Source organism: Chelon labrosus, assembly GCF_963514085.1.
Source record: "Chelon labrosus genome assembly, chromosome: 9".
Taxonomy (NCBI): Eukaryota; Metazoa; Chordata; class Actinopteri; order Mugiliformes; family Mugilidae; genus Chelon; species Chelon labrosus.
This window is the reverse complement of record NC_140359.1, coordinates 18663365-18687171: the sequence shown is the minus strand read 5'-3', so window position 1 is coordinate 18687171 and position 23807 is coordinate 18663365. Positions and strand designations below refer to the sequence as shown.

The following is a 23807-nucleotide window of genomic DNA, read 5'->3' as shown; positions in this document are numbered from 1 at the left end:
ATACACACAATCCTTTCTCCTGCTTATCACACTTGGAACTATGGCTGGAATTACGCTTTCAGAGCCTCCATCTTTACATGAGCTCACGATGCATGTGCGTTCTTCTTTACAAGGCTGTTTGACGGTTAAGTCTCGGTTTTAGGGTAAAGGTTAGGGTAAGGGGCAAGGGAATGCATTATGTCAATGGATGTCCTCAAAAAGATAGCCATACAAACATGTTTGTGTGTGTGTACTCTTGTACCGCTATCTTTCTGAGGACCAGTGTTTAGTTCTATACCATCTGAGGACTGAGGACATTTGTGTACAGTGCTGTCCATGTACAGCATTTTGGCCAACTGTGTTGTTGTGCTCTATACATTGAGACTGACTGATTGATTTTGGCCGGTCCTCACTTCTTTACAAGGCTGTTTGGGTAAGGGGCTAGGGAAATCTTTATGTCAATGAACTTCCTCACAAAGATGTGTGTGTGTGTGTGTGTGTGTGTGTGCTGGAAAGGGAGAGCCAGGGAATCAAATAACTTGCATTTCAGCTTTGCCAGTAGCCTTGATCACGGGTTATTTCGATAATGCCCACAGCTCAAGGTATTATGGTGCTACAAAGAACCTGAAAAATAAGAAGCAGATTTCTCAAAAAAAATAAAAAAATAAAAAAATACTCTCAGAACAGATTTGAAAGTATTTTGTGGGTGAGTGACTGACTGCACAGTAATAGCTGCAACTATTTGCAAGTTATGTTTTTAGAGTCATTGTGCCCTTTTTTCTTTTTGTTATTTTCAATGGAATTAAAATGAAAAGCTGGATTTGGGGTTATAATGTAAACGGTTTAAACAATAAATGAATCAATAGAGTCACACAGATGGAGAGACAGGAAGAAAAAAAAACTTCACGAAAAAGTCAATACTCCACTCAATATGTCCCTTTCTCCATGGGGCCCCAAAAAGCAAAACAGCAAGTAAAGCCAAAAGTGAAACATTTTTCTCTATAAAAAAGCATTGCTGTTTTTACCACTGTAGCTCCAAGACTTTTCTTTTTCTTTCAATACAGTTTAACCGACTGCTATGCTGCTCTCAGCGGTAACATTTACAAAAGTGTGGGACACACCGTTGGCTATCAAGCCTCAATGTACTGACCAGCACAGTGAGCACTGCTCTGCTATTACCTGGGAAATAATAGACATTTAAACCAAGGCACCACTCAGACCAGAATGAATGACTAACAAGTGGAATAAAACTCATTAAACAGCTCACATTACCACCACTGTTTGACTTTAGGGCCAACAGTTAGTTATTGCTGTTATCAATACATCTGCTGCTCATTTTATAGGTAATCTGTTTGGCTTTTAAAACGTCAGAGGACAGTGAAATTTCGGTCATCAACATTTCCCAGAGCGGACGTTCACATTACAAATATCTTGTTCTGTCTGAAATATGTACAAAATCGATTATTACTTCAGTCTCTGTTTGACTTACTGGCGCGATTTGTGTGTTTCCTTTGATGTCAATATATGACTAACAGACACAAACCACAAATAATGCTGACTGCATTTAGTTTTGGGGTAAAGCTGAATTTTTTATTGGCTAAGTACAAAGACCTGCAAGGGAAGAGACTTTCCTGTAACGCTTCTGTAATTTCCTAAAATTGGTTTTATTGACAACTCTGAACGAGTACAGTTTCACCTATTTTAAAAATGCCCAAGACAGCTGTAGCAAAGAGCTACAGACCAAGGTATTACACCTCAAACCCTCTTCTGCAGGCTCAGTTTACTACCTCTCTGCTGGGATTAGGTTTTAAAGATTTACATGGGCAAAGGAAGCTTTAAAAGCCATTTATGTGGCCTTCACTGGTGCAGTTTAGTTTATTTCTATCATATCCATTTCCAAAGAAAACCTCCACTACACGATTCATTAAATTTCACTCTAAGGATCGCAATAACCAAACGTTCAGAAGCCAGTTCATCCACTTTTGATTATTATTATTTTTTTTAACTATTGCTGACAATGTTATTGTGCTGAAAGCAACACAAAGCAACTGTTTATGAGCTCTATACCTTTGACTTTGTATTCACTGGGCCTTGGAGCGTTTTAATATCACTTAAAAACAACTTTTAGTCGAGGACTATGTTCATATTAGTGACACATCACTTACTATGGTTGGACCTTAATTTACTGTCTGGAGAGCATATGAAATAAATACATGAAAGAGCTATGGCTGTGGAGGGAACAATGAAGAATGTATGCAAGGGTTGCTGGAGTCAAGGCTGCGCCAAAGATATTAGATGTGACGGAGGGACAAAAAAAATGATGTTTATTGTGCGCATTTGCACACTCCATGTCCCTACTATCACTTTCACAGCACGAGAAAATTAATAAATACTGTGGAGCTTATTATCTGGGTACACAACCAAATGACCAGATGATAACACACACAAGAAACCCAATTCAACAATGAAATATTAACTTTGAACAAAACCTTCGCAGATCCACAGTTCACATTGTAAAGACTTTCCACCAATATACCACCCTCTTTATGTGGAAGAACATGCGTTTCCTTCCGAGATAAGAAATGAACGAACGACTCAGCCCTCAAATAAGTTCTAATCCCTGCTTTCATATGAACCATGTCAGGACATTACATGCCACAGTCTAACAGGCTAATGTCGTTTCTTCAGAGTGAAGCCAGCCTCTGGTGCATGCTCACCACAGCAATCTAAGCCATGGCCTCAGAGGTGTGATCTATCTGTGTTTGTGGCAGTGATTTGTCTCCGTTCTAGACGTCACTTGGGCCCTCTAGCGTACCATACAACACGCCGTGCATTGGTCCCCACAGAAAAACAGCACACCAATGGCTCTATTTTAGAAGCATTCAGCCATCAGCCCTGAGGCCACCGATGAAGACTTGCCTACAGCCAGGTAATAAAACCACAATATAAATATATCTCTGTGACCAAAGACAAATTCGCTGCTCTTTGCTCATTTATCACATGTGCCCCACCCTGAGACAGCATGTCCATGACATCAGAACAATGAGCATGTAATTTAGTTTTTAGTTTTTCCATCTACTTTCGATGAATTTGTTGCACTTTCAAAAATATATTATTTATACTGTGTACACTTTCCTAAAAGTTTAGATGCTGCTACCCTGACCATAACTGACAGTCTTGCATTCAAAATTTAAAGCATAACCCTGTCCGATATTTACAATAGAATGTGTGACCTGCAACACCTTCAAGGCGTCCATCTGGTATAGATCAAATCTCCACATTTAAATTTCACAAAAATCAGTCCCTGAAGACAAACAGAGACGAAAATAATGCAATAATGCCTGCGAGAAGGGGCTTATTTTTTTTTTCAGATCTTGCCCCTTCAGCACTTCAAAACAACTTGTCAGTAGCTGTCAGTTTGAATTAGCAGAGTAGCCCTTTACACAACTGTTTTCTGACTCTGGTAAATCTGCAGGCTGTCTACATCAATCACAGAACAGCAGCAGCAGCAGCACACAAACACACACACAGTACACACAACACACACAAGCATCTATACACTCGTTCCACCATGCCGACAACTACTGCCAGATCCACACGCTCAGGCAAACAGGAACACAAACGTCAAGTTGCGCTGCACTTGAACTCTGGGAATGGCTTCTTCATAACAAACAAAGTGGTTGAAAACGATGAAGTTGTAACAGTCTGTCTGTTTCAGCAGACACTGCCCTTCTCTCTTTCTCTTCAAAGTGTCAAAGCAAATAAATTCCGTTTCATCTCTCGTATTACCTCCAGGGACCTGCAGATAGCAAACACTCCTTAAGTATGCAGAACCCCCCCAAACACACACACACAAATACGCAAATACACACACACATATATATATGAATCAAACACTTCTCAGAATTTGTAGATTCTCTCCCGAATTACCAGCCAGTCACAGACATTTTTATCGATTACTGTTACGGGTCAATTATTCAATTTGAATTTCTCGTTCATGAACAGTTCGCTGTATGTGAATACTGTGCTGATATCAAAGCAAATCTCTATGCATTACCAATGCTGTACATCAAGCAGATTACCAGAGAAGGCCTGTGTATGTTTGGGGCAACCTATACAATGAGTTCTTGTGGAATGCACGTGTTTTGCTTTACAAACAATGAAATACAACACTCCATTGCCAGAAGCATTGCAAGTTACTAATATTAACCTTCCATGCTTTGTACTTCACTGAGATTGATTTGAAAAACAACAGCGATAACAGTCTACCGGGAAGATGTGAAAAGCTGCTACGAGCAGAATTATCCAAACCAATGGACTTATCTGACAAAATGATGTGACAGAATAAAAGTCTTACGCACATCTAGATATAGAATGCGTTCTGCTAAAACAAAGACAAAAAAGCCGGTGGCTACAGTCATTATATTCCTTCTGCCATGTCCTGACAAGACATGATATATATATATATATATATATATATATATAAAATAAACATGCATAAAGAGAAAGTATTTTTACACTCAGAATGTAATCTCAGAGACTTGCTTGTACTGGCATCTGAGAAGGGTTAGGCAGGCTTAACAGATGTTGACTGCTTATATAATTCCTCCCACTGGCTCTCGTGGTTTTTGGCCAGCTTGAGCCTCGTCTACCCTGCACTGTGTGGTGCTGCTTTTGAAAACCCCTTTTTGTAGATGAAAAATAAAACAGTACAGTACGGGGGAATAAAATAATACCCATCTCATTTCTGTAATCACTGCAGCCTGTGTCATTCGGTGCACTTAATAACACCGAGGCTTATATACTAGTTCCGCAGCATTTCCTCTCAGTATTTTGGTTCTTCTGCACCGCTGTTTGCAGGCTGCTGCCTACAGAGACTGTGATTGACAGCCTGGTAATTTAACAATCTGCTACTATAAAAGTGAGAATAAATAATGCGTTGCCGTTTACCTTAAAATTCCTGTCTTCTCCAGGTTATCTTTATAAGAGGCATTAGTAGTGTGGTCATGTTCAATCAAGCAAACCTTTGCGGACAAATATGTGACTGTAGATGTAATTTACAATTGAATATGTAGTGGTATTGGTCCAGCAGTTCATTGTAACCCAATAAACTATCCAATTAAAAGATGCATCAGCAAGTCTCTAGATTAGTTATGACCAGGCCAACAAATGAACTAAACATAGAGAAATGTTTCTCTCAATGGTGTCAGGGCACAGACCGTTATTACGATTTCTGTTAAACCTCCACTGTGTGCTTCATTAATCTGTGTAATGGAGACTGTCAGAATGAAAAATCTTGGAATTACTCCATAGAAAAACAAAACAATTATATCTCTGTGATTATTTCTTTTCTCCTGATAATTTCTGTGTGTTTTTGTTTGAACCATTGGGACCAGTGTGAGGAAAACTGCCTTCCCAAGAGTGTGACATTGCCCCAGAAATAATGGGAGTGAATTGCGAACATGGGCTGTCAATTAATTTCTTGTTTATTTTAATAAAAGCCATGATAGGCAATATTGTGGAGTGTAATGCTTCACCAGGCACGGAGCTATAAACAGATTTTGGCCCATGCACCGTAATATGTGCCTCAGTCCCTTACTACACACATACATCTACATATCTACAAATGAACAAAGAAACAACACGGGCGGTTATGCATAAAATACATTCTGAAAGCCTAATAAAGGTATTATACATTTTTGATTTCCTTCATCTTGACATGATCTGATGCTTTATCACAAATAAAGCCAGTCTGATTCTGTGTGGCCTTCACAGAAACACCTCACCTCATAAAACTGAACCTGACGTCTCGTGTTGTTAACACCGCAGCATGCCATTAAAGAGCAATGCAAATAAACAAGGAATATTAAGCATTGTGGGAAGCCTGAATAATTTTTTGGAGGAAATGAGTGAACGACCTTTGTGGGGTGGTAGCTTCCTCGTAGCCACAGGGGACCAGATAGATAATGAATAAATGAATAAATTCAGTTACTGTCTTGATCAATGAGATAGTCTGAACCAACAAAACCCTGACTGTGTGTTACAGCAGCAAGATAAACTACTGAGATCAGCTTGGATGCATGTACACTTTCTATTATTGACTTGTTTGTGAGGTCTAGTTGTCACATCTGCTTTGCCTAAGCGTAAAGTGCTCACGCTGAGACTGCACACAGGTTACAAAAGTGACATTCCACTTCCAATAGAAGACAGACGTACGATTTAATCTGCCATTTACTTGGCATTTGACCTGCAGAGCAGATTCTTCAAACGCTGCAGAAGGGCAATCTTTATGGAAGTGGAAGGAATGAATCTGGAGCAGTAATAACAAAAAAAAAAAAAAAAAGTAACCTCCCGTGAAGAAGGAGAATATACACGAAAGCATTTTTCATAACTCTTCTCAAAAGCAGGGGATATTTCTAAAGTTAAACCTGAAGAAAAGAAGACTGAGAGGGGCAGTATGGAGCAGAAAAACTCCATCATTGTGCATGCGGAACATGTGTTTTTTTTTATGCAACGAGTGAAATGCAGTCAAAGATCCTCATGCCTGTTGTTTACTGTTACGACTCTTACCTCTGGGAGAAAATGTCTCTATAGGGGCTGCCGTGCTGCATGGCGATACCATATCCACGGTCGGGGGCAGTGTTGCTGACAGTGTAGAAGGAGCAATCCTCGTCGTTGTTGGCAACGTACTCCAGCACCGCTGCATCCCACACAAAGCCAAACCGGCCATACTTCACCTGAAAGAAATCACAAGGCATTTCACAGATGGATTCAATGTTTGAACTTTGCGTCAGCGGTACAGATGATCACAGACAACATTCAATAAGTTATTGAGATGGCTCTCCAGGTTGTAAATCGGCCTGTTTTTAATGAGCTGAATCATGGTTGAGTACATTGAGCAGAGGAGGTCCAAGAGGACCAGTTCACCCCAGCACACCGAGAGCTCATAACTACACTCTATCAGCATTTTTAGTCTCAAAATGTAGTGTTGCACCAAGATCTGCTGGGGGATGCAAAACTTTACAGCGCAGATGTAGACGCATGTAGTTTTAATGGACTGTTGGCTCATCTTTATTGCGCCCTGTGTGGATCCCAGTTGGAAATGTTTTATATTTTTGTGTGTGAGCACAGTTAAAGAGAGAGACCCTAGCCTGTGAAGCTTGAGAAGACCCGGGATTCAGAATTGCAGTTTGTTTTGTATGGTCAACGTGCCTGTTGTTAACGTGGCTGCGAGTTAGGTTTCAATAAATCTCTATTTTCACAAGAGATTCTCACAAGTGGAGAACAAACAACCAGGCTGTGATAATCACATCTTAACACTTCCTGACAATTCACTCAAACGGCCTTGGGTGAGAAGCACAACACACATGCACACACGCAGACTTTTCTTCTAACACATTAGTTTGGACTTGCTGTGTCATTAACTTTAATGGAGCTTTATGAAATTTTCAGACCCCTCTGCCTTTATGTGTGTGCGTGTCACCTCACTTGGCCTGTGTGTGATGACTAATGTCTGAGAGTCTGACAAGACCTTCCGATTGGGTAATTTCACAGCCTGTAGTCCTCTGCAGTGCGTATGGGTGTGTGTGTGTGTTTGGGGACACGTGTAGATGCATCTGTTCAATAATTCACTGCAGGGCATCAGAGTGGATCGTTCTGCTCTTTACAACCTTAAAAAGAGGGGAAAGAGCACTTTATTACTTTGAAAAATAATTTTATGGCTTTTCATTATTGCTTTTAAATTAAATAGATTATGGGCTTTGTGTTACTTAAATAGGTAAAAAAAATCTGTTTCAAAAGCTCGAGCATTAAGGACACTCCTCGCTACATTTGGCTAAAAAAGTCTTAAGTGAATTATTGTGTGGAGTTTTTATGCAGTGACCTCTGATGTCACCTATCATTATCCTTTGTGCGAAATATAAAGCTTGCCACAATGGAAGAAAAGGTTTCACTGCTATGCAAACTCCCAATTTGGACTTAGCCAAAAATCCTTTATCACTTTCGTAGCACAATTACAGTCACGTCACACTACATCTACAGTATCTCAACACAAATAATCATCAACTTAAACTTGTCCAAGACATGATGATCACATTTAATAACCCAATCATTATTTTTCTTCAAGGTTCTATACAAGATTATATGAGACTTTTAACGTCAATGTAGCAGCGAACAAGTGTTGTCTATGTAAATTAATGGCGTCCTTAGCAGAGAGTGAAGTCATTCTCCTTTTGTGTGTGTCTCTTTTGTCCGGCTGTGTGTGCACGTTGGTTCATGTGAGTCACTCGGCAGATCTACGAGGTAGCTGTCCAGTTGTCCGCTTGATATTTAGTAATCAAGTGGTACTTTACATCTGTCTCTGTCCAGACTTACAATATATATACAGTGAAAGCTTTGAAGGAAATTAATAATGCGTGAAGAGGATCTTTGACCTTTTGGTTATAAAATGTCATAATTTGATCCAATTTGACAACTGTGTGAATGATTATAATTAGGGTGTAATTTGTCGAGTCACGTCCAAAATACGTGTTCAGCGAGGTCACAGTGACCTTGGCCACTAAGTGCTAATCGTGTCATCTTAGAGTCCAGGTGTCGCATTTGAAAACTATTTCTCAAAGCATTTATGAAACTCTTTGCTCACGAGTTGAATTATGGACAAAAACAACATGCTCTGTAAGGTCACGGCAGCCTTCGACTGATTAAACTGAGCCCAAGTACAAGTTCTTGTCAATTAGGAAGAAATTCAAGATGTTCCCTAGATGTCGTTCACAAGAATGGGACGGATTGACAACCCAAAAAGCATAATTCTTCCAGCCACAGCTGTCGCCGACACAGTGGCATAAAAACACAATAATATCCGAGTTGCACATCCTCTTGCCTGCCTGCTGTACAGCACTTATCCTGTAACTGTTCACAAACTGTTTATCACGTGGCATATTCAGGGGCCACTTTCACTGTGTTTCACTTCACTTTGCTGTGACCATGACTGTGACTTTCATTGTTCCAGGTACTGAATGTTTACACACTGCACCTTTGAGTCCGTACAAACAGCACAGTTTAGGGGTTTATCTTGTTAAAGCGTTCTGCCGACATCTCATAGAACAAAATAGCTTTTAAAATGCTACTGCTGTGTTTACAAAAACAGCAGATGCAGAAGAACCTTGTAACAGCTCCAGAAAACATCAATTACACAGATTTTGAAAAACGCCCCTGCATTTTAAAACGACCCGTCAGTCGACTTAAGAGTAATAACAACTCCCAATTTTGGTGTTCAGGCAAAACTGTAGCTCGCATTTGAATATTGGCATGCCCGGAAGGGAGAGAACACAAATAGGAAAAATTTAATACTGTATGTGTTGACGCCTCTCAGAAGACACATACAAAGTTGAATTACTCGAGACGGGAAAAAAATTCTAAAAAAAAATCGATAACAGTATAAAGTGAACATGAGATGAAGAGTGAGTGGGAGAGTATTGTTAATTATGATAAACAGCACTGACCTAAAACCTTAGCCTGTGGCCTAAAATACTGAGAGAATAAGGGGGAGGAAAGGTCGAGAGCATCAGGCTTCAGTTTTGTGAATTTTGAGTCTCTTATGATTTCACTCTGTTCATTTTATTGCCAAATGAACGGCACGCTTGGGGATGGCAGCGAGTTCCGTGGTGTTTAAGGAACAGGGTCACTTGATATGTAGATTGTCTGAATGCATCTCAAAGTGTACAATTAAATTAAACTAATAATCATACAACACAGACTGCAATCACATAAGAAGAGATTACCCCAATAATAAGAATACAATCACTTCGGTCTGAAGCCGCAGCTGTGTTTCATAAACAGAGGCAACGTGAATAGAGAGCACTTAATTTGATGCACTAGAGAAAGTACTCTACATGCAAAGGATCTATTTAATACTGGCTCATGTTTGATTAATTAATGAAGATAAAATCATCATGATTGGAGTGCTATAAAAGAGATGAGCTGTAGGCCAGCTTGCCCCTGTTGTGGTGCTTTGTTCAAGTTCAACTTTATTGTCCCGTGCAATAGAACCACAATGCAATTCTCATGCTCTGGCTCTCTTTGTCTTTAAGCACGAGGATACTACCTACAGAAATGCTGTGCACACCATTTATACATGACATATTGTACATGCATACCTTTCAAACTAATACTACTCAGATGTGACTCGCGTAGGTCATAGCCATCACATCTGCAGCCTGCATTGTCTAAACAATGAGAAAGAAACAGAACAGTGGGGAAGAAAGAGGGAAGCAATGTGAAGTCTACCTTCTATCTACTGATGTAGAAAAAGTAAGGTCAAACTAGATGGATGATCTCTCCACTGGAAAGGTCTCAGTGGGAGTATCTTGAAGAAGCAGCTTTATGAGCTTGACTTTGCGTGCGTAGCATAACCTGGTAAAGCAGCACACGCTAACTAAAATGTTATTTGCTCAAACCATTAACATACTATGGGATTGAGTCTCTGTGTTTCCGCTTACAATAACATTCCCATCCACCTGTGGCATTGATAGACATATTGTGGTCTGGTGTAATTCAGAAAGTCCACATTAACTTGATTTTGACTCGAGGCAGAACATGTTTATTAAGGTTAATCTGCCATCTTTCCCTAGCTTTAGATAAATGGATTAAATCAGATAATATCAGGATCTGAACAGAATGTGCCAAGTCAGTTATATGTCCACCGTCAACCTCAACAGCCTCCTTGTGATTCTGGTGCAGAGCATTAATGTAGTGCTCCATTTATGAAGTCAGCAGTTGCATTTGTGATTACACAAATAATCTAGTCATTTATGGACATAATTTATGTGCCTATATTATGCACAGTACTGGCACTCTCTCCATCAGTTCAAAATATCCATGCATCAAAATGCATCAACACAATGGAAAGTTGCAGAGTTATGAATATATTCTGTAAAAATGGAGACAGGGGCACAAGAGCAGGGAAATCCAAAAGATTCTAGAGTCACTCTAGGGAGTTTTCTGCTGGTTTAGTGTGAGCAGGCAGAGGTAAACAAAGAGGAAGTTGGGATATTCTTGCTATTTTTTAATTGCCGTCACATCAGCAAACGCGTTCTTTCGTGTAAATATGGAATAATTGGTCTTAAAGGCCATATTATCAGCACTTTCCGTTTCCACGTGTCCTTCTTTGTGTCATTCCATATTATTAAATATTAAATACAGTGTATATGTATTTCCCGTCCAGGTTTTAATGAGTGTAGAACTACCAACAGCTTGTCTCTTTAATACTATTATCCTTCTTCCATTTGTCTTACACAGTGCATTCCATATATATTCTCTTTTGCATGTTCTTGTTATATTGCAGTGTACGTTTATTATACCAAAAAAGTTCTTTATGAAACAGAAACGATACGGTACATAACAATATTAATAGCTAGGAGCGTTTTCTTGAGGTAAACCAACAAACTTGGGTGATTAATGACTTTCAAACTAGTCTTTACTTTTCTCTTGCTCAATAGTATTTTCTGTATTTTCTAGCACTTCTAAAAACGGCTGCGCTTCCTCAGAGTATAAGATGTCCAACAATAGCAGACAACAGCCTGTAACACTGTTCTCAACTCAGAAAAGACTCAATCAACAAAGCAAAAAAAAAAGACTGTTATAGCCCACCGGTGAGCTATGATCATGATTGTATTATTCTCGCTAAACTTATCTTTTTAAATAGCCTTTTTAGAGTTTCATAAACCTCCCATTATCGTACAAATGTGGAGCGAGAGGAAAGTTATTGCACTAGCTGTCTGTCCTGAGATAGCATCCAGAGACAGGAGTGTTTGCTATCAAATATTAAAGTCCCGCTTATTGTAATAACCGGTGATTTGTGAGTGGAAGGTTGGTTGAGAAGCTTGAAAATAATCAAAATAAACCTCAAACCACAGTGGGCCAATGTACAATAGACTGTGATGTCTGTAGGTGTAATACATCGATCAGGCATAACATTATGACCACAGGATAACATTGAGCATCTTGTGACAATGCAATGTTCTGCTGGGAAACTTTTGGACCTGGCATTAGTCTGGATGTCATTTAGACATGTACCACCCACCTAGACTAGACCGGGCAACCCCACCAGCATGCAGCCTGACACAGACACACACACAAAAAACTGTTTAGGAACAACTAAAAAAAAAACATGAAGAACAGCACAAGGTGTTGACCTGGCCTCCAAATTCACTAGATCCCAAACTGATTAAGTATCGGTGGGATGCACTGAAACGAGCGTGATCCACAGAGGCCCCTCCCCTCAACCCAAAGGCCCCCACTAGCTACATCCTGTTGGCAGACACCACAGGACACTCTCAGAAGGTCCATGTCCATTCTCTGATGAGTCACAACTGTTTTAGAGGCACAGGGGAGACATACACAATATTAGGAAGGTGGTCATAATGTTATGCCTGATCGGTGTAGTTTCATAACTTAAATAAATATAAATAATAACATGTAAGAGCATTGCCACCATCGCCACCTTAGCATTGCCTGACTCCATCAAACTCATGGCAGCATGAGTGTTTGACACAAGTGACCTTGTGTCACCTGTACACACAAAAGCGTACACACACACATATAGAGTTTGTGTGGCGCACTCATTAACTTGCTTCCACATCCAGGTTGTGCCTCTGCTAGTGCCAAGGTAATTCAGTCGTAAGCTACTTTCCTCAGAGAAACACTGACAGACACTTTGGCAACAATCGCGGTCACACAGCGATATAGACACACAAAAAGACAACACACAATCACAGGTAAACTCCCAACTGAAGGCTGCACACGCTATCAAACGTCCGCCAATGAATCCTAATCGCTGCATTGGGCCTTGTTTTTCTCGCTCCTGAACGTGACACGGAGAACCCAGCAAGATCCATAATCACTAAATTAAAGTCATCTCAGTGCCTCTCTTCCTCCCCCTCCTTCATCTTTTTGTTCTATGACTCATGCCACTTTTTAATTTCCATCTCTCCTTCCCCGGGAGGAGAGAAAATGAAACCAGTTCTGTTCGTCTTTCATTGCTCATGCTCCATGTGTCTTGTTTATCAGTTTTAAAGGGTATTTTGTGATGGCGGAGCTCATTTAATGAAGCAACAACGCCAGCGAACCATGAGCAGGAGCTATTTTCTTCTACAGCCGTGGTTTGTGTTTAAACCCTTGCACAGGAGCAGGGAATAGTTAAATCTAAACTAATAATTCCTCATGTTAGTCCTAAATATGGTTAAAAAGAAGAAGAAGGAAACACTTGTGTGAATAGAATGCTAACATGTTGTACAACATCGTTTTATGTAACCGCAGTGTAACACAGTCAATAAAGAAGTGTTTCACTTCAACTATGCTGCAACAGGAAGAAGAGGAGGTGGATGGGGTTATGTTACACTCAAATGACTGTTCTGAGAATGTAGGGCAGGTTAACGATCCAAACATAAAAAGATCAAACTGAACTGAATGTTTGATAAAGGTTAGAAAATTTGTTCAAAAAAAAAAGAAATCCATACTTGGGAGTTCATTGGCAAAGAATTACCAAGTAAGTCGTCAAATTTTGAAGCCTTTGAAAGAAACTAAAGTGAAGGAAATACAAAGGAAATGTCTTAGTCACATAGTCTACCAAATGGGTGAAAACTGCACCACATAGCACCTTGAGCAAGAATCTAACCCCCATCCTGAACTGCTCCTTGCATGGCTGCCCTCTGGTCCGAGAGTGTTCACTTGGATAGATTATGCGGAGAACAAATCCCTTGTACTGTTTGTATATCGATCCAATTTGATTTGAAATAAATAATGTTAACATATTCATGGGGCGACACAGTGGTTTGGTCGTTAGCACTGATGCCTCACAGCAAGAAGGGTTCAAATCCCCTGGCTGACTGGGGCCTGTCTGTTCTCCCTGTGTCTGCGTGGGTTCTATCCGGAAACTCCGGCTTCCTCCCACTGTCCAAAGACATGGTCGTTAGGTTCATTGGTGATTCTAAATTGGCCGTAGGTGTGAGTATGAAAGGTTGTCTGTCTCTCTGTGTTAGCCCTGCGATAGACTGGCGACCTGTCCAGAGTGTACACCTGCTCTCGCCCAATAACAGCTGGGATAGGCTCCGGCAGACCCTCCAGAGGACAAGCGGATACAGAAAATGAACGAATGAATATATTCATGTATCGTGCTTCACAGAGGCGCAGTATTTAGCACCGTCTATCCTCGGCTAACTTGCCTAACCTTAAATGCCTCAAGTCCTGTATTCTTAAACTTAACTGGACACTTTTGAGCTGAAACACAAGTAAGAAATGCAGTTAAAAAAACATTGCCTCCAAAACACATCATCCACAATATCATTATGTAGTGTGAATGCTATTCACGGGAGACATGACTGAGCTGAGGCGGGTTTTAAAAGAAAAAAAAGCTTTGGAATCTTTTCAAAAAGTGATCTCATCCGATGTTGATGATGTTGAAATCCTTACCTAGAGACCGACGGAGAGCTTTTTCAGTCTAAATTAATAAAAAAAAGAAACAAAAAAAGACTTAATTTCATTCAAAGATTAAAAGAGCTGCACTATCTCCTAATACTCTTCTAATAACAAGAGTACATTTCGATCGAAAGGGTTATGCACAAAGTCTGGATTTGCAAACAGGAAAAAACACTCGGCTTGTCTTGACGAGCCAAATGAAGCAAATAATTTGACTTGATAAAAAGGTGAAGAGTGAACTCGGAGGACTACACAGCTGACAGAAAACCACCTACACATGATCAAACTCCTCAAGGTGAGCTCATATACATTCCTTGCAAAACACTCACCAGACGATACTTTTCAATTAGGTTACAGAACCGGCCCAACGAGTGTCTCGGCAGCTTTCAAGAGGTCTTTCTATCTCATCCACGTTTCAAACAGTTTGGCTTCAGAGTCTGGCTGTGCTGGAACTTCAAAAACGGCCAAACTACTTCAGGGTCCACTCTCTCGCTCTCTCTCTCTCGCTCTCTCACTCGCTCTCTCTGTCCGTCTGTCTGTTTCTCCCACCTCCCTTCTCTCAGAAACATCCCTTCAAGGGCACCCGGCATGCAAAAGGAATAGCAGATTCTTCATCTTGCTGTAAGTTTAAACTGAAATATATCAAAAACCATCGTTTTTCCCCTCATCCTAGATTACAAACACTTAAAATGGCACATAGCAAATTGTCCCCTTGTGGGAAGTTTCTTAAATGTTGCCTATTTAGCCTTTAAGCGATGGTTTTGAAAAACGTTTTACACGCGGGAGTTTTTTTCGCTTTGTTCTTTCCAGTGAGAACGCACGGACGAAGTCGCTGGAAAACAGTGGAAACTTCAGACGAAGACTCGCGGCCATAATAATCGACATTTATCCATTTTTTTTAATCATGCATTATTTCAGTATTGAGAGCTGTGGTACCCACGTGGATTTACTGTTATTGCACATCCGTATCCTCTTAGCAGTCAACACTTACCTATCACCTTTTGAATCTCTCAGTGAAATTATCGGTTTAAACACAAATGAACCAGCTTTTGTCGGGGTTGAGGAAAATTGGAAAATGTGAATAATTCCTTTTAAAAATCACGAAAAGAAGTATAATAACATAATTGCAGCTGTTGTAGCATTTGGTAGTCATCTGTAATTGCAGGCAAAATACTTTGGGAAGCTTTATCTACTCGCGTTGACCCGCAACTTGACAGCGTTGACCTGTCACTGAATGCTTGAAATGAATGAAGCTATTGTAACTTCTCCACAAAAGAGAATTAGTTTGCAGACAGATAGGCAAGTTCGTCGGCAGTTAGAGCTTCTGCACTCATATGAAAACATTTGAGTCAATGAGATCATGTACTAACCCATGATAAAATGCCTGGAGAGATAAATGATAGAGTACCGAGAAAACAGAAAGAAGCTTGATGGTCGTGGCTGAACATCATCACGTCCTGTCTGGTTAGCGTCATGGACTTGTTTATAACGATGGTCGAATCCTTCATGAAGACGCCCGCAGGGGTTTTAAATGCCGTGTGTCGACTGCCGCCATCTTGGCAGTGCCTAACTCCCAGCTAAATGGGCTAATCGGGAGAGTTGGAGTGGAGTGGTGATGTCTAGGCAGACAGATAGTAACCTGTGAGGATAACCCACCTGTCACTCAACACACGTTACGTTATGAGTTATGTAACAATCCAGAGTTGTCCTGAATAGGCAATGTGTATACCAAAACTACTTCTCAACCAGACTGTGAACATTTCCGGCAGTTTATGGCACTTCCTGGTTGGCTTCATTTTTCAGCCCTGGAGGTTGCCTCTTGATTAGCATGTTAGGGGCTAGCTGCAGCAGTAACCAAATTAATGCATTATTATATTTGACGGAGCACTTTCCAATGCCCGGGCCTTACAATTTGCTCAGTGTACATGAATAACTGCTATACACACCGATCAGGCATAAGATTATGACCACTGACAGTAGAAGTAAATAACACTGACCATCCTGTGACAATACAATGTTCTTAGACTTAGACTTAGACTTAATTTGTCATTTTGATTTTCATCAAAAAGAAATTTCGGTACAATGGCTCATAGTACAGCAGGAATATTTAACAGAAACGGTATGTACAACAGAAACGGTATGTACAATTTACAGGAACGTATATACAGAATATAATAAATATAAATATCTAAGAAACTTGAAATGTAGATAAATATTATTGCACGTTTTTAATTGCAGGGTAATGGGAGAGGGTGGAGGGGGGTACTGTTTATAGTGCGTTTAGCAGTCTTATGGCATATGGGATGAAACTGTTTTTGAACCTGACTGTTCTGCTCTGTAGGCGGCGAAACCTCCTTCCAGAGGCCAGCAGTGAGAACAGTCCATGTTGGAGGTGTAAGGGGGCTGAGGTGATGTTTTTGGCCCTTGTCAGACAGCGTCTCTTAGCAATGTCCTGGATGGAAGGAAGTGAAGTCCCGATGATTTTCCTCACCACCCTCTGTAGGGACTTCCAGTCAGAGGCACTACAAGCCCCTGACCAGACAGAGATGCAGCTGGTCAATATGCTCTCTATAGTACCTCTGTAGAAGGTGGTGAGAATGGGAGGGGGCAGGTTGACTCTCCTCATCCGTCGCAGAAAGTGCATGCGCTGCTGAGCCCTCTTTACAAGGGATCCAGTGTGTTTGGACCAGCTCAGAGTGTTCGTTATCTGCACCCCCAGGAACCTGGTGCTGCTGACGATCTCCACTGCTGAGTTGTTGATGGTGAGAGGAGTGTGGCTGGACTGGTTCTTCCTGAAGTCCACGATGATCTCTTTAGTTTTTGAGACATTCAGGATCAGGTTGTTGGTCTCACACCAGTCCACCAGATGTTTCACCTCCTCTCTGTAAGCCTGGTCATTATTATTGCTGATGAGGCGTTTCTGCTGGGAAACGTTTGGACCTAGATAAGTAGCACTTACCTAGACCAGACCAGGCACCCCCACCCCACACAAAAACAGTTTAGGAACAACTGAATAAAACCCATAGGACCCAAAGGCCCCCACTAACAACATCCTGTTGCCAGACACCACAGGACACCCTCAGAAGGCCCACGTCCATTCTCTGATGAGTCAGAACTGTTTTGGAGGCACAAGGGAGACCTTCTGATCTGTTAGAGCAATTGTTAGCCGAGTCATATGCTATATACTGACATATATACAGAACAAACAGTCGTTTTACACATTTAATGAGGCAGCCAAAGCTATTATTTTTCAGGTGAAGACAGTCCCAGCAGTGCAGCCAGCCTGTTGTATAATCACCAACACTGAAATATGGTTTAACTGGTATTTTACAGTGAAATCTCTCGCCTCTACACATATCTTCTACCAGCTCTAAACTGTCTCCTCACAGCCCACACTCGCTGCATGCGTCTGCAAATGTTTTCTTGCATCACTCTCCTTTGACTTTGATTTGTCTGAATTTGAGAAATGAAAGAGAGCGGTTGATGTGAGGCCGACAGAGGGGACAAAAAAGAGAGAGCGAGAGAGAGAAAAAAAAGTAACAACCAAGGCACAAGTTCAGATCTATGTCTACTGTTCACACAACTCAGGCCAGAAGCACAGACGATCTAAAGCTTCTCCCAATTACAAAGCATTATGAATCGTCCCCCTTGCTGATGCCGCAGTCGCACTGAAACTTGCTCGCCACTCATGTCGGTGCGAATTGAGGAACGAGGCACATTCCCTTCGGGCTGCGAGCGGACACGCCTCCTTCGCCTCGCTCAGTTCGATCTGATTAAACCTGTGAAATTGCGAGGCTCTGCGGTGTCCAGCGGCTTGGAGAAAGGGGACGGAACCGACTCTCATTCAGGAAATAGTGTTTGCGTACAATCTTGTTCTATATTGCATGATGAATTAATACCAGGAGCAGCGGCAAAATCATTTAGACAGAGGTTAAATGATTAGTGAAACGTTTGATAAAAGGATGCTTAACACACGACTGACTGCTGCATCAGGCCTGCAAGATACACTCACATCCCTATTTCTCGTCCCCTCGTGCCTTTGGTCACACCATGCAATTAAGCTCCACCATGCCAGTTCTGGTCTGACTGCGGCACAACACACACTCTCTCTTGGCTCACACACTTGTGCAATGTCTTTTTTACTTGCATCCCACACGCTCTGTGCTGCCTTTGTTTGGGCTTTTATTTAACAAATCAGAGAGCATTACAATGAGAGGCTGCTCCCCAGCCAAATCCCCCCCCTTCCCAACCCCAGCCGGCACTTGCTGGCTTCGTGCAGATACGTGAAGATCTGAATAAAGATAAGATTAGGTGCTGGGAAATCAATCAAAGCACAGAAGAGAGAGACAGCACCTCCCTCTCTATGCATCATACTGCATCAATATACATGAGGACGGTTGTTTCAGGACAGGTTCTCTTGAAATGTATGAGCAGAGTGCTGTTTTAGAAACTTTACATTTGTTCCCTATTTAAATTGTTTATTTTTTTTTCTTTCTTGTGCTTTAACATACAACAGGATATGCACCATAGGCAACGTTAACAGTATACTAGTATTATATACGGGCTTTATTTACTTCCAAATGTCTTTTATTTTTGAATACTACTGCAGCACGTTCCCCTCACACTACCCACTCTAAATTGCTTCCCTTGTCAATCTGTTGTGATCAGATAAGTAAAACACATAAAGACACTCATGGCCGAGCCTTAGATGATGAAAGCCTGGCGCACAGGTGGCATCAATTCCTCACGAGGCGTTCGGTCCGACTCCCTGCTCCAGTGGCAGCAGTCGCCTCCGTCCCCGGAGACGCAATATGACAACTTCTTCTCTCCCTCTCCTCCCTTTGTTTTCTCTGTTGTTTAATTACCATCAGCTGTCATTAGTCGTCTTTGTTTCTTCAGGAAGAAGGAGCGGGGGTGAAAAAAAAATGAAAGAAATTAATCGCCTATTGCCACGCTCTATGCAAATCTTTGCTCAGACCCCGTTAAGCCGATGAGAGATGTGATAGTGGAAGAGAGGAGTAATTGGAGACAGATGTTGGAGAGACAGATCATCCGAGACGGATCAGCGAGCCAAAACTAAGATGCCACCCTTAATAGGATCTGGCAGAAAAAATTATTATTTCACTCTGTTTTCTTTTCATCTTCTCTTTGCTCAACTGTATTTTTTGTAATAAGGTCTTATGTTACATTTGCTTGGCTTTGCAAAGTATGAATCACTCCATTTTCTTCTGTGGGCTTGCACTTTTTTTTTCTGATTAAGTTCTCTTGCGCACAACGATAACGTCGATAATGTGTGACACAAGGGGCTCATCCACTTTCTGGGTAAGTGCTCCACGTGTGCTCCATCACCCGGCAACGTAACAGTGGGACCTAAACAAAATGCAACTTCCACCCAGATAAAATAAACACTAAGAATGAGAGGAAAGTGGTTTAATTTATCTCAATTACACTTTTGTCAACAAAGTTACGATGCTCCCCTCCACTGTGTTAAACGCAGCACTTAAGATAAAATTTTAATTGCATTGTAAGATTTTGTCTCCCCGCCTGCAACACATACGGCAACTGGTGTGATGAGTTGTTTTAATTATGTTATTTTTATGAAGTCGTTTTATTGTGTGCGCTTATTGGAAACCTTGTTTGCGAACCGAGGCCTTCCCACAGGACGGCAATGTTCCAGCTCAATCTTTTCTGCGCGAGGCAGCTTATCTGATGTACACCGTTGCTGTACCCCAAGCACACAACAGAAAGGGCATATCACTAAAGGCAGACAATAATTTCCTCCTTTTCTGGTTGCGAGTCTAAAAATGCACGGGTGGATGCGGCTAATCAACTCGGAGGATTTGGGAGCAAATAGAAGCCGGATTGAAGTCATTCAGATGTGTGACGTGCAGCAAAGCATGCTCTGTTCAGAAGAGGACAACAGAAGCAGAAAGGCCAGGTGAAAATTACAAAGACATCTGAATGGATTGCGACACTGGATGACAACAGGCTCAACAAAGATTTCAGGCCAACACTAAAGGGGGCTTCAAGGTCAAGAGCAAAGTGTTGCGTGCACGTAGTAGGGATAAGCACCGAAAAGAGGAACATAAAACATCATATAAAAGCTTACTGCTGGCACACTATAAGCCAGTAATGCACTTTGCATGCCCTTGACGGTGGATTTAAATTTGGCACATAAAGACAAAGTTGATCATTTTCCTGAATAAGGCAAGAAGGGATCTATTGTGATTGCATAGCTTAGTCAAGATTACGGCATGCCTCAGACCCACACAGCAGAAGTTAGCTGTCTTATCGTCTCGAAAGTTCGAGACAGACGGCAAGTCAAAGAAAGAAAGAGAGAAAGACAAGGAGATCTCTGTGAAAGCGTCTGAGAAGGAACAGGTGGTCCATGATCTAACTATTGTCCTCAAATACAGTTTCTTTTTGTAAGCGAAGCAAACAAAGAAGCCAACAAACCAAAATGTGCATTTTGAAATACCAAGGTTAGTAAAACCATGCTTCTTTTTTGTATTTAACTGTCTTTGTTTGCTTGATGAAAAAAAAAAAAATCATCAGCATCTGCACGACGGGGTGGCTGAGCAGGGGGGGAGGGGCTGTGATGAACACAAACATATTGAAAGAGAGAGGCAGAAAAGAGAAGTGAAAAGTGTCCATGACAAACAACGGAAAAAAACGGATGGTTACAGAGTGATTTAAGAGCTTAAATCCAAAAGCACGGAAAAGGAATCTGCCGTATATGTGGATGTTGCTGAAAGGTTTCAACTAAGAGTCATGAACAAATCAATAAGGCCTTTGCTAACTTTGCTAATTCGACACCATCGCAGTAAAGAGTGACCCTCAAAACCATAGACTGTATAAATATGGATAATGGAACTGCTCCTAAAAAGTGAAGCCAAAGCAAGTAGAGCCCCCCCGGTGGCTGGCTGCAGTATAGGTCATAAGCTCCACCTCCTCCATGTTTGAGGATGGGCCAAACTAAAACACTAAAATACACATCAAATAATGTTTTTTTCAAGGATGTTTTCTGTCATTATAGGTAGTTAATATAATGTTGACGCATATTTAAACGTCTTAGTTAGTTATTTGACACTATAAAAACAGGATGTGACATAATGGTGACTACCAGTTGCCATGCCAACTGCTCTGTAAAACAGTTGTAGAAAAAAAAAAAAAGAAGTACAGTGTATAATCCAACATTTCTTACTGCGCAGAATCTTGCTCCAAAATCGCAAGATGGCGTCGTTCGTATCCCCAGGAAAATACCATCAGTTTGGCCATTGCATGGAAGCGGGGACACGTTGTCCATATTTATATACAGTCTATGCTTAAAACGATAAGCTGTAGAAGTGCATATAATTTCTACTCGCACAAACAGACCTCCTTTTTTGCATGAGTCCTGCACATGTGACCGCTTTCAGATTTGGTTTAGCGTCCTGTATGTGCAACACCATAATGAAGCTCACACTGCTTAAAAAAAACAGTAGCCCACATCTCATTACTGCATGTCAGAATTCAAAGTAGAAATGTGCCAGAGCAAAAAGAGACATGATCCTCGACCCGAGATAGAGATAACAACTAATACAGAATGTCCACCTGTCCACCTGTCCGTCCGTCCATCACCCATCCTCTGTATCAATGAACAGGTCCTGTCCTAGCGGGTTTTCCCTTCGGTTGCCGTCCACTCAATCATTGTCAGAGGACTCACTAAATGTGTAAGCTGTGTCTGCCACCTTGTTTCTCTCAGTAGAGGATCAATGACTCGCTTCAAGGTCGCCCCATATTACTGAGACACTTGCCCTGTCAGGGCCAAGAAGACCAGGCGCCCTGCAGAGGAACCTCATTAGGCAGCTTTCACATTCGTGCACTCTGGTCAGTCTCCAAATTTCCTGAACATTGGTCAAGTGTTAGAAAGAAAACAAGTGAAATTAGTAATTTCACTTTGTGCCTCTTTTAGCCTCCACAGTCAAAGACATTCCAGCAGTCACAGCACTTGAGCTAAACCCTTCCTTGGCCTTGTAATGGGAAGTGCCAATGTTGATTCAAGTCCCAAGGATAGTTTTTTTTTGACCATGAAAAACATGAACAGACGAGACGCAGCACTCAGCTCTCGGTCCCAAAAATAAGATATCTTATATTAAATGAATAGTGAGAAAATAAATAGTGCAGTACCAAATGCATCAAAACCAGAGGCAGAAAACTTCAGATAACCTCAGAGATCATAGTCCAGAAAAAGCAAAAAGCACAGCGGCGCTACACTTTGCAGATTCAGGTTTAAGACACCATTCTGAATGCCTTCTGCCAATTTAACATGTTAGCTGCCAAAGCAATTTTCAGAATATAAAAGGCTAATTAAGTGCAGGCTGCAGTGTTGGACCAATCGCTGACACACAGCCAGTCCTCCTAAATTAAGTTCATTAGCATTGGTTTTCTGTGGAGTGTTCTGGTGCCAAATGGTCTGACTGCAATGTCAAAAGCCCTCCACGCCACCAAGGAATAATTGCGAGGGAAAACACAGGCACATACTGCCGACTGTGTATTTTAGATGGAGTTTCCATTGAAGCTTCACGTTATCACATCATTTGTGTATAGCAAGCCTTGCATATGTTAATATGGAAGCAATACCAACGGATTTGAATCTGAGTTTTAATTGGAACAGTGGGAAAGAAGTAGTTACGAGGGCGAGGAGAGAAAATGATGACTGATACACTCGGATGCTCTTCCTGGAAACAGATTTAGGTGCGCGAGAGCTCTCACGCCATCAGTCACTGTAGCTCCATATAATCCCGAGGGTAATTAAGTGGAGTGATTTTTTTTTTCCTCAACAGTTGCTATTTTTCCCAGCAGAAGTTGAATTCCAGGAAAAATGTCACCAGCGGAATCCGAAAATACGGTGGAAGTAAATAGATGTCAATAACGCGACACAAATGATCTGGCAGAGAGCGTAATATCACCATCAGCTAGAAGGGTGACTGACAGTATTTCATAACAGTTGCGTTAATTCGAGGGGTCCCACAGACGCAATCGTTTGTGAAGATGGTTTGTGTGTCTTCACTCATTCAGTCAATACAAACACTTGCTGGAAGGAAATGAAAAAAAATCAGACACCCGGACTTCATTAAGTTATGACTATGGTTCATATAAACATGTCCCGGAGTTCGGCTCAGCCCTGAGGTGAATGTAAACATCACCACTGCAGATGACAGTTTCTGCCCTCACAGGCAGCAGGTATACTTGGAGGAGCATGCCTGGCAGTTTGATGGGTTTTGCTGTGAGACTGGGAGCTGAGTTCGAAGGTCTGCACTTGGTTATTACAGATCCATTTCAATGTCCACCCGACCGCATGCCGTCTGTGAAGG

The 23807-nt window shown here is 41.4% G+C and overlaps 1 protein-coding gene across 1 annotated transcript in view; it reads right to left on the bottom strand.

The window, feature by feature from the left end:
- grid2 (glutamate receptor, ionotropic, delta 2) overlaps positions 1-23807 on the bottom strand; it is a gene marked incomplete at its 5' end in the record, with an annotated part of 464751 nt that overhangs the window by 29834 nt on the left and 411110 nt on the right. Inside the window, one exon of the mRNA XM_084550704.1 lies at positions 6550-6716. Within this exon, the coding sequence (XP_084406830.1) occupies positions 6550-6716 (167 nt within the window). The remainder of the gene's footprint in view (positions 1-6549; positions 6717-23807) is intronic.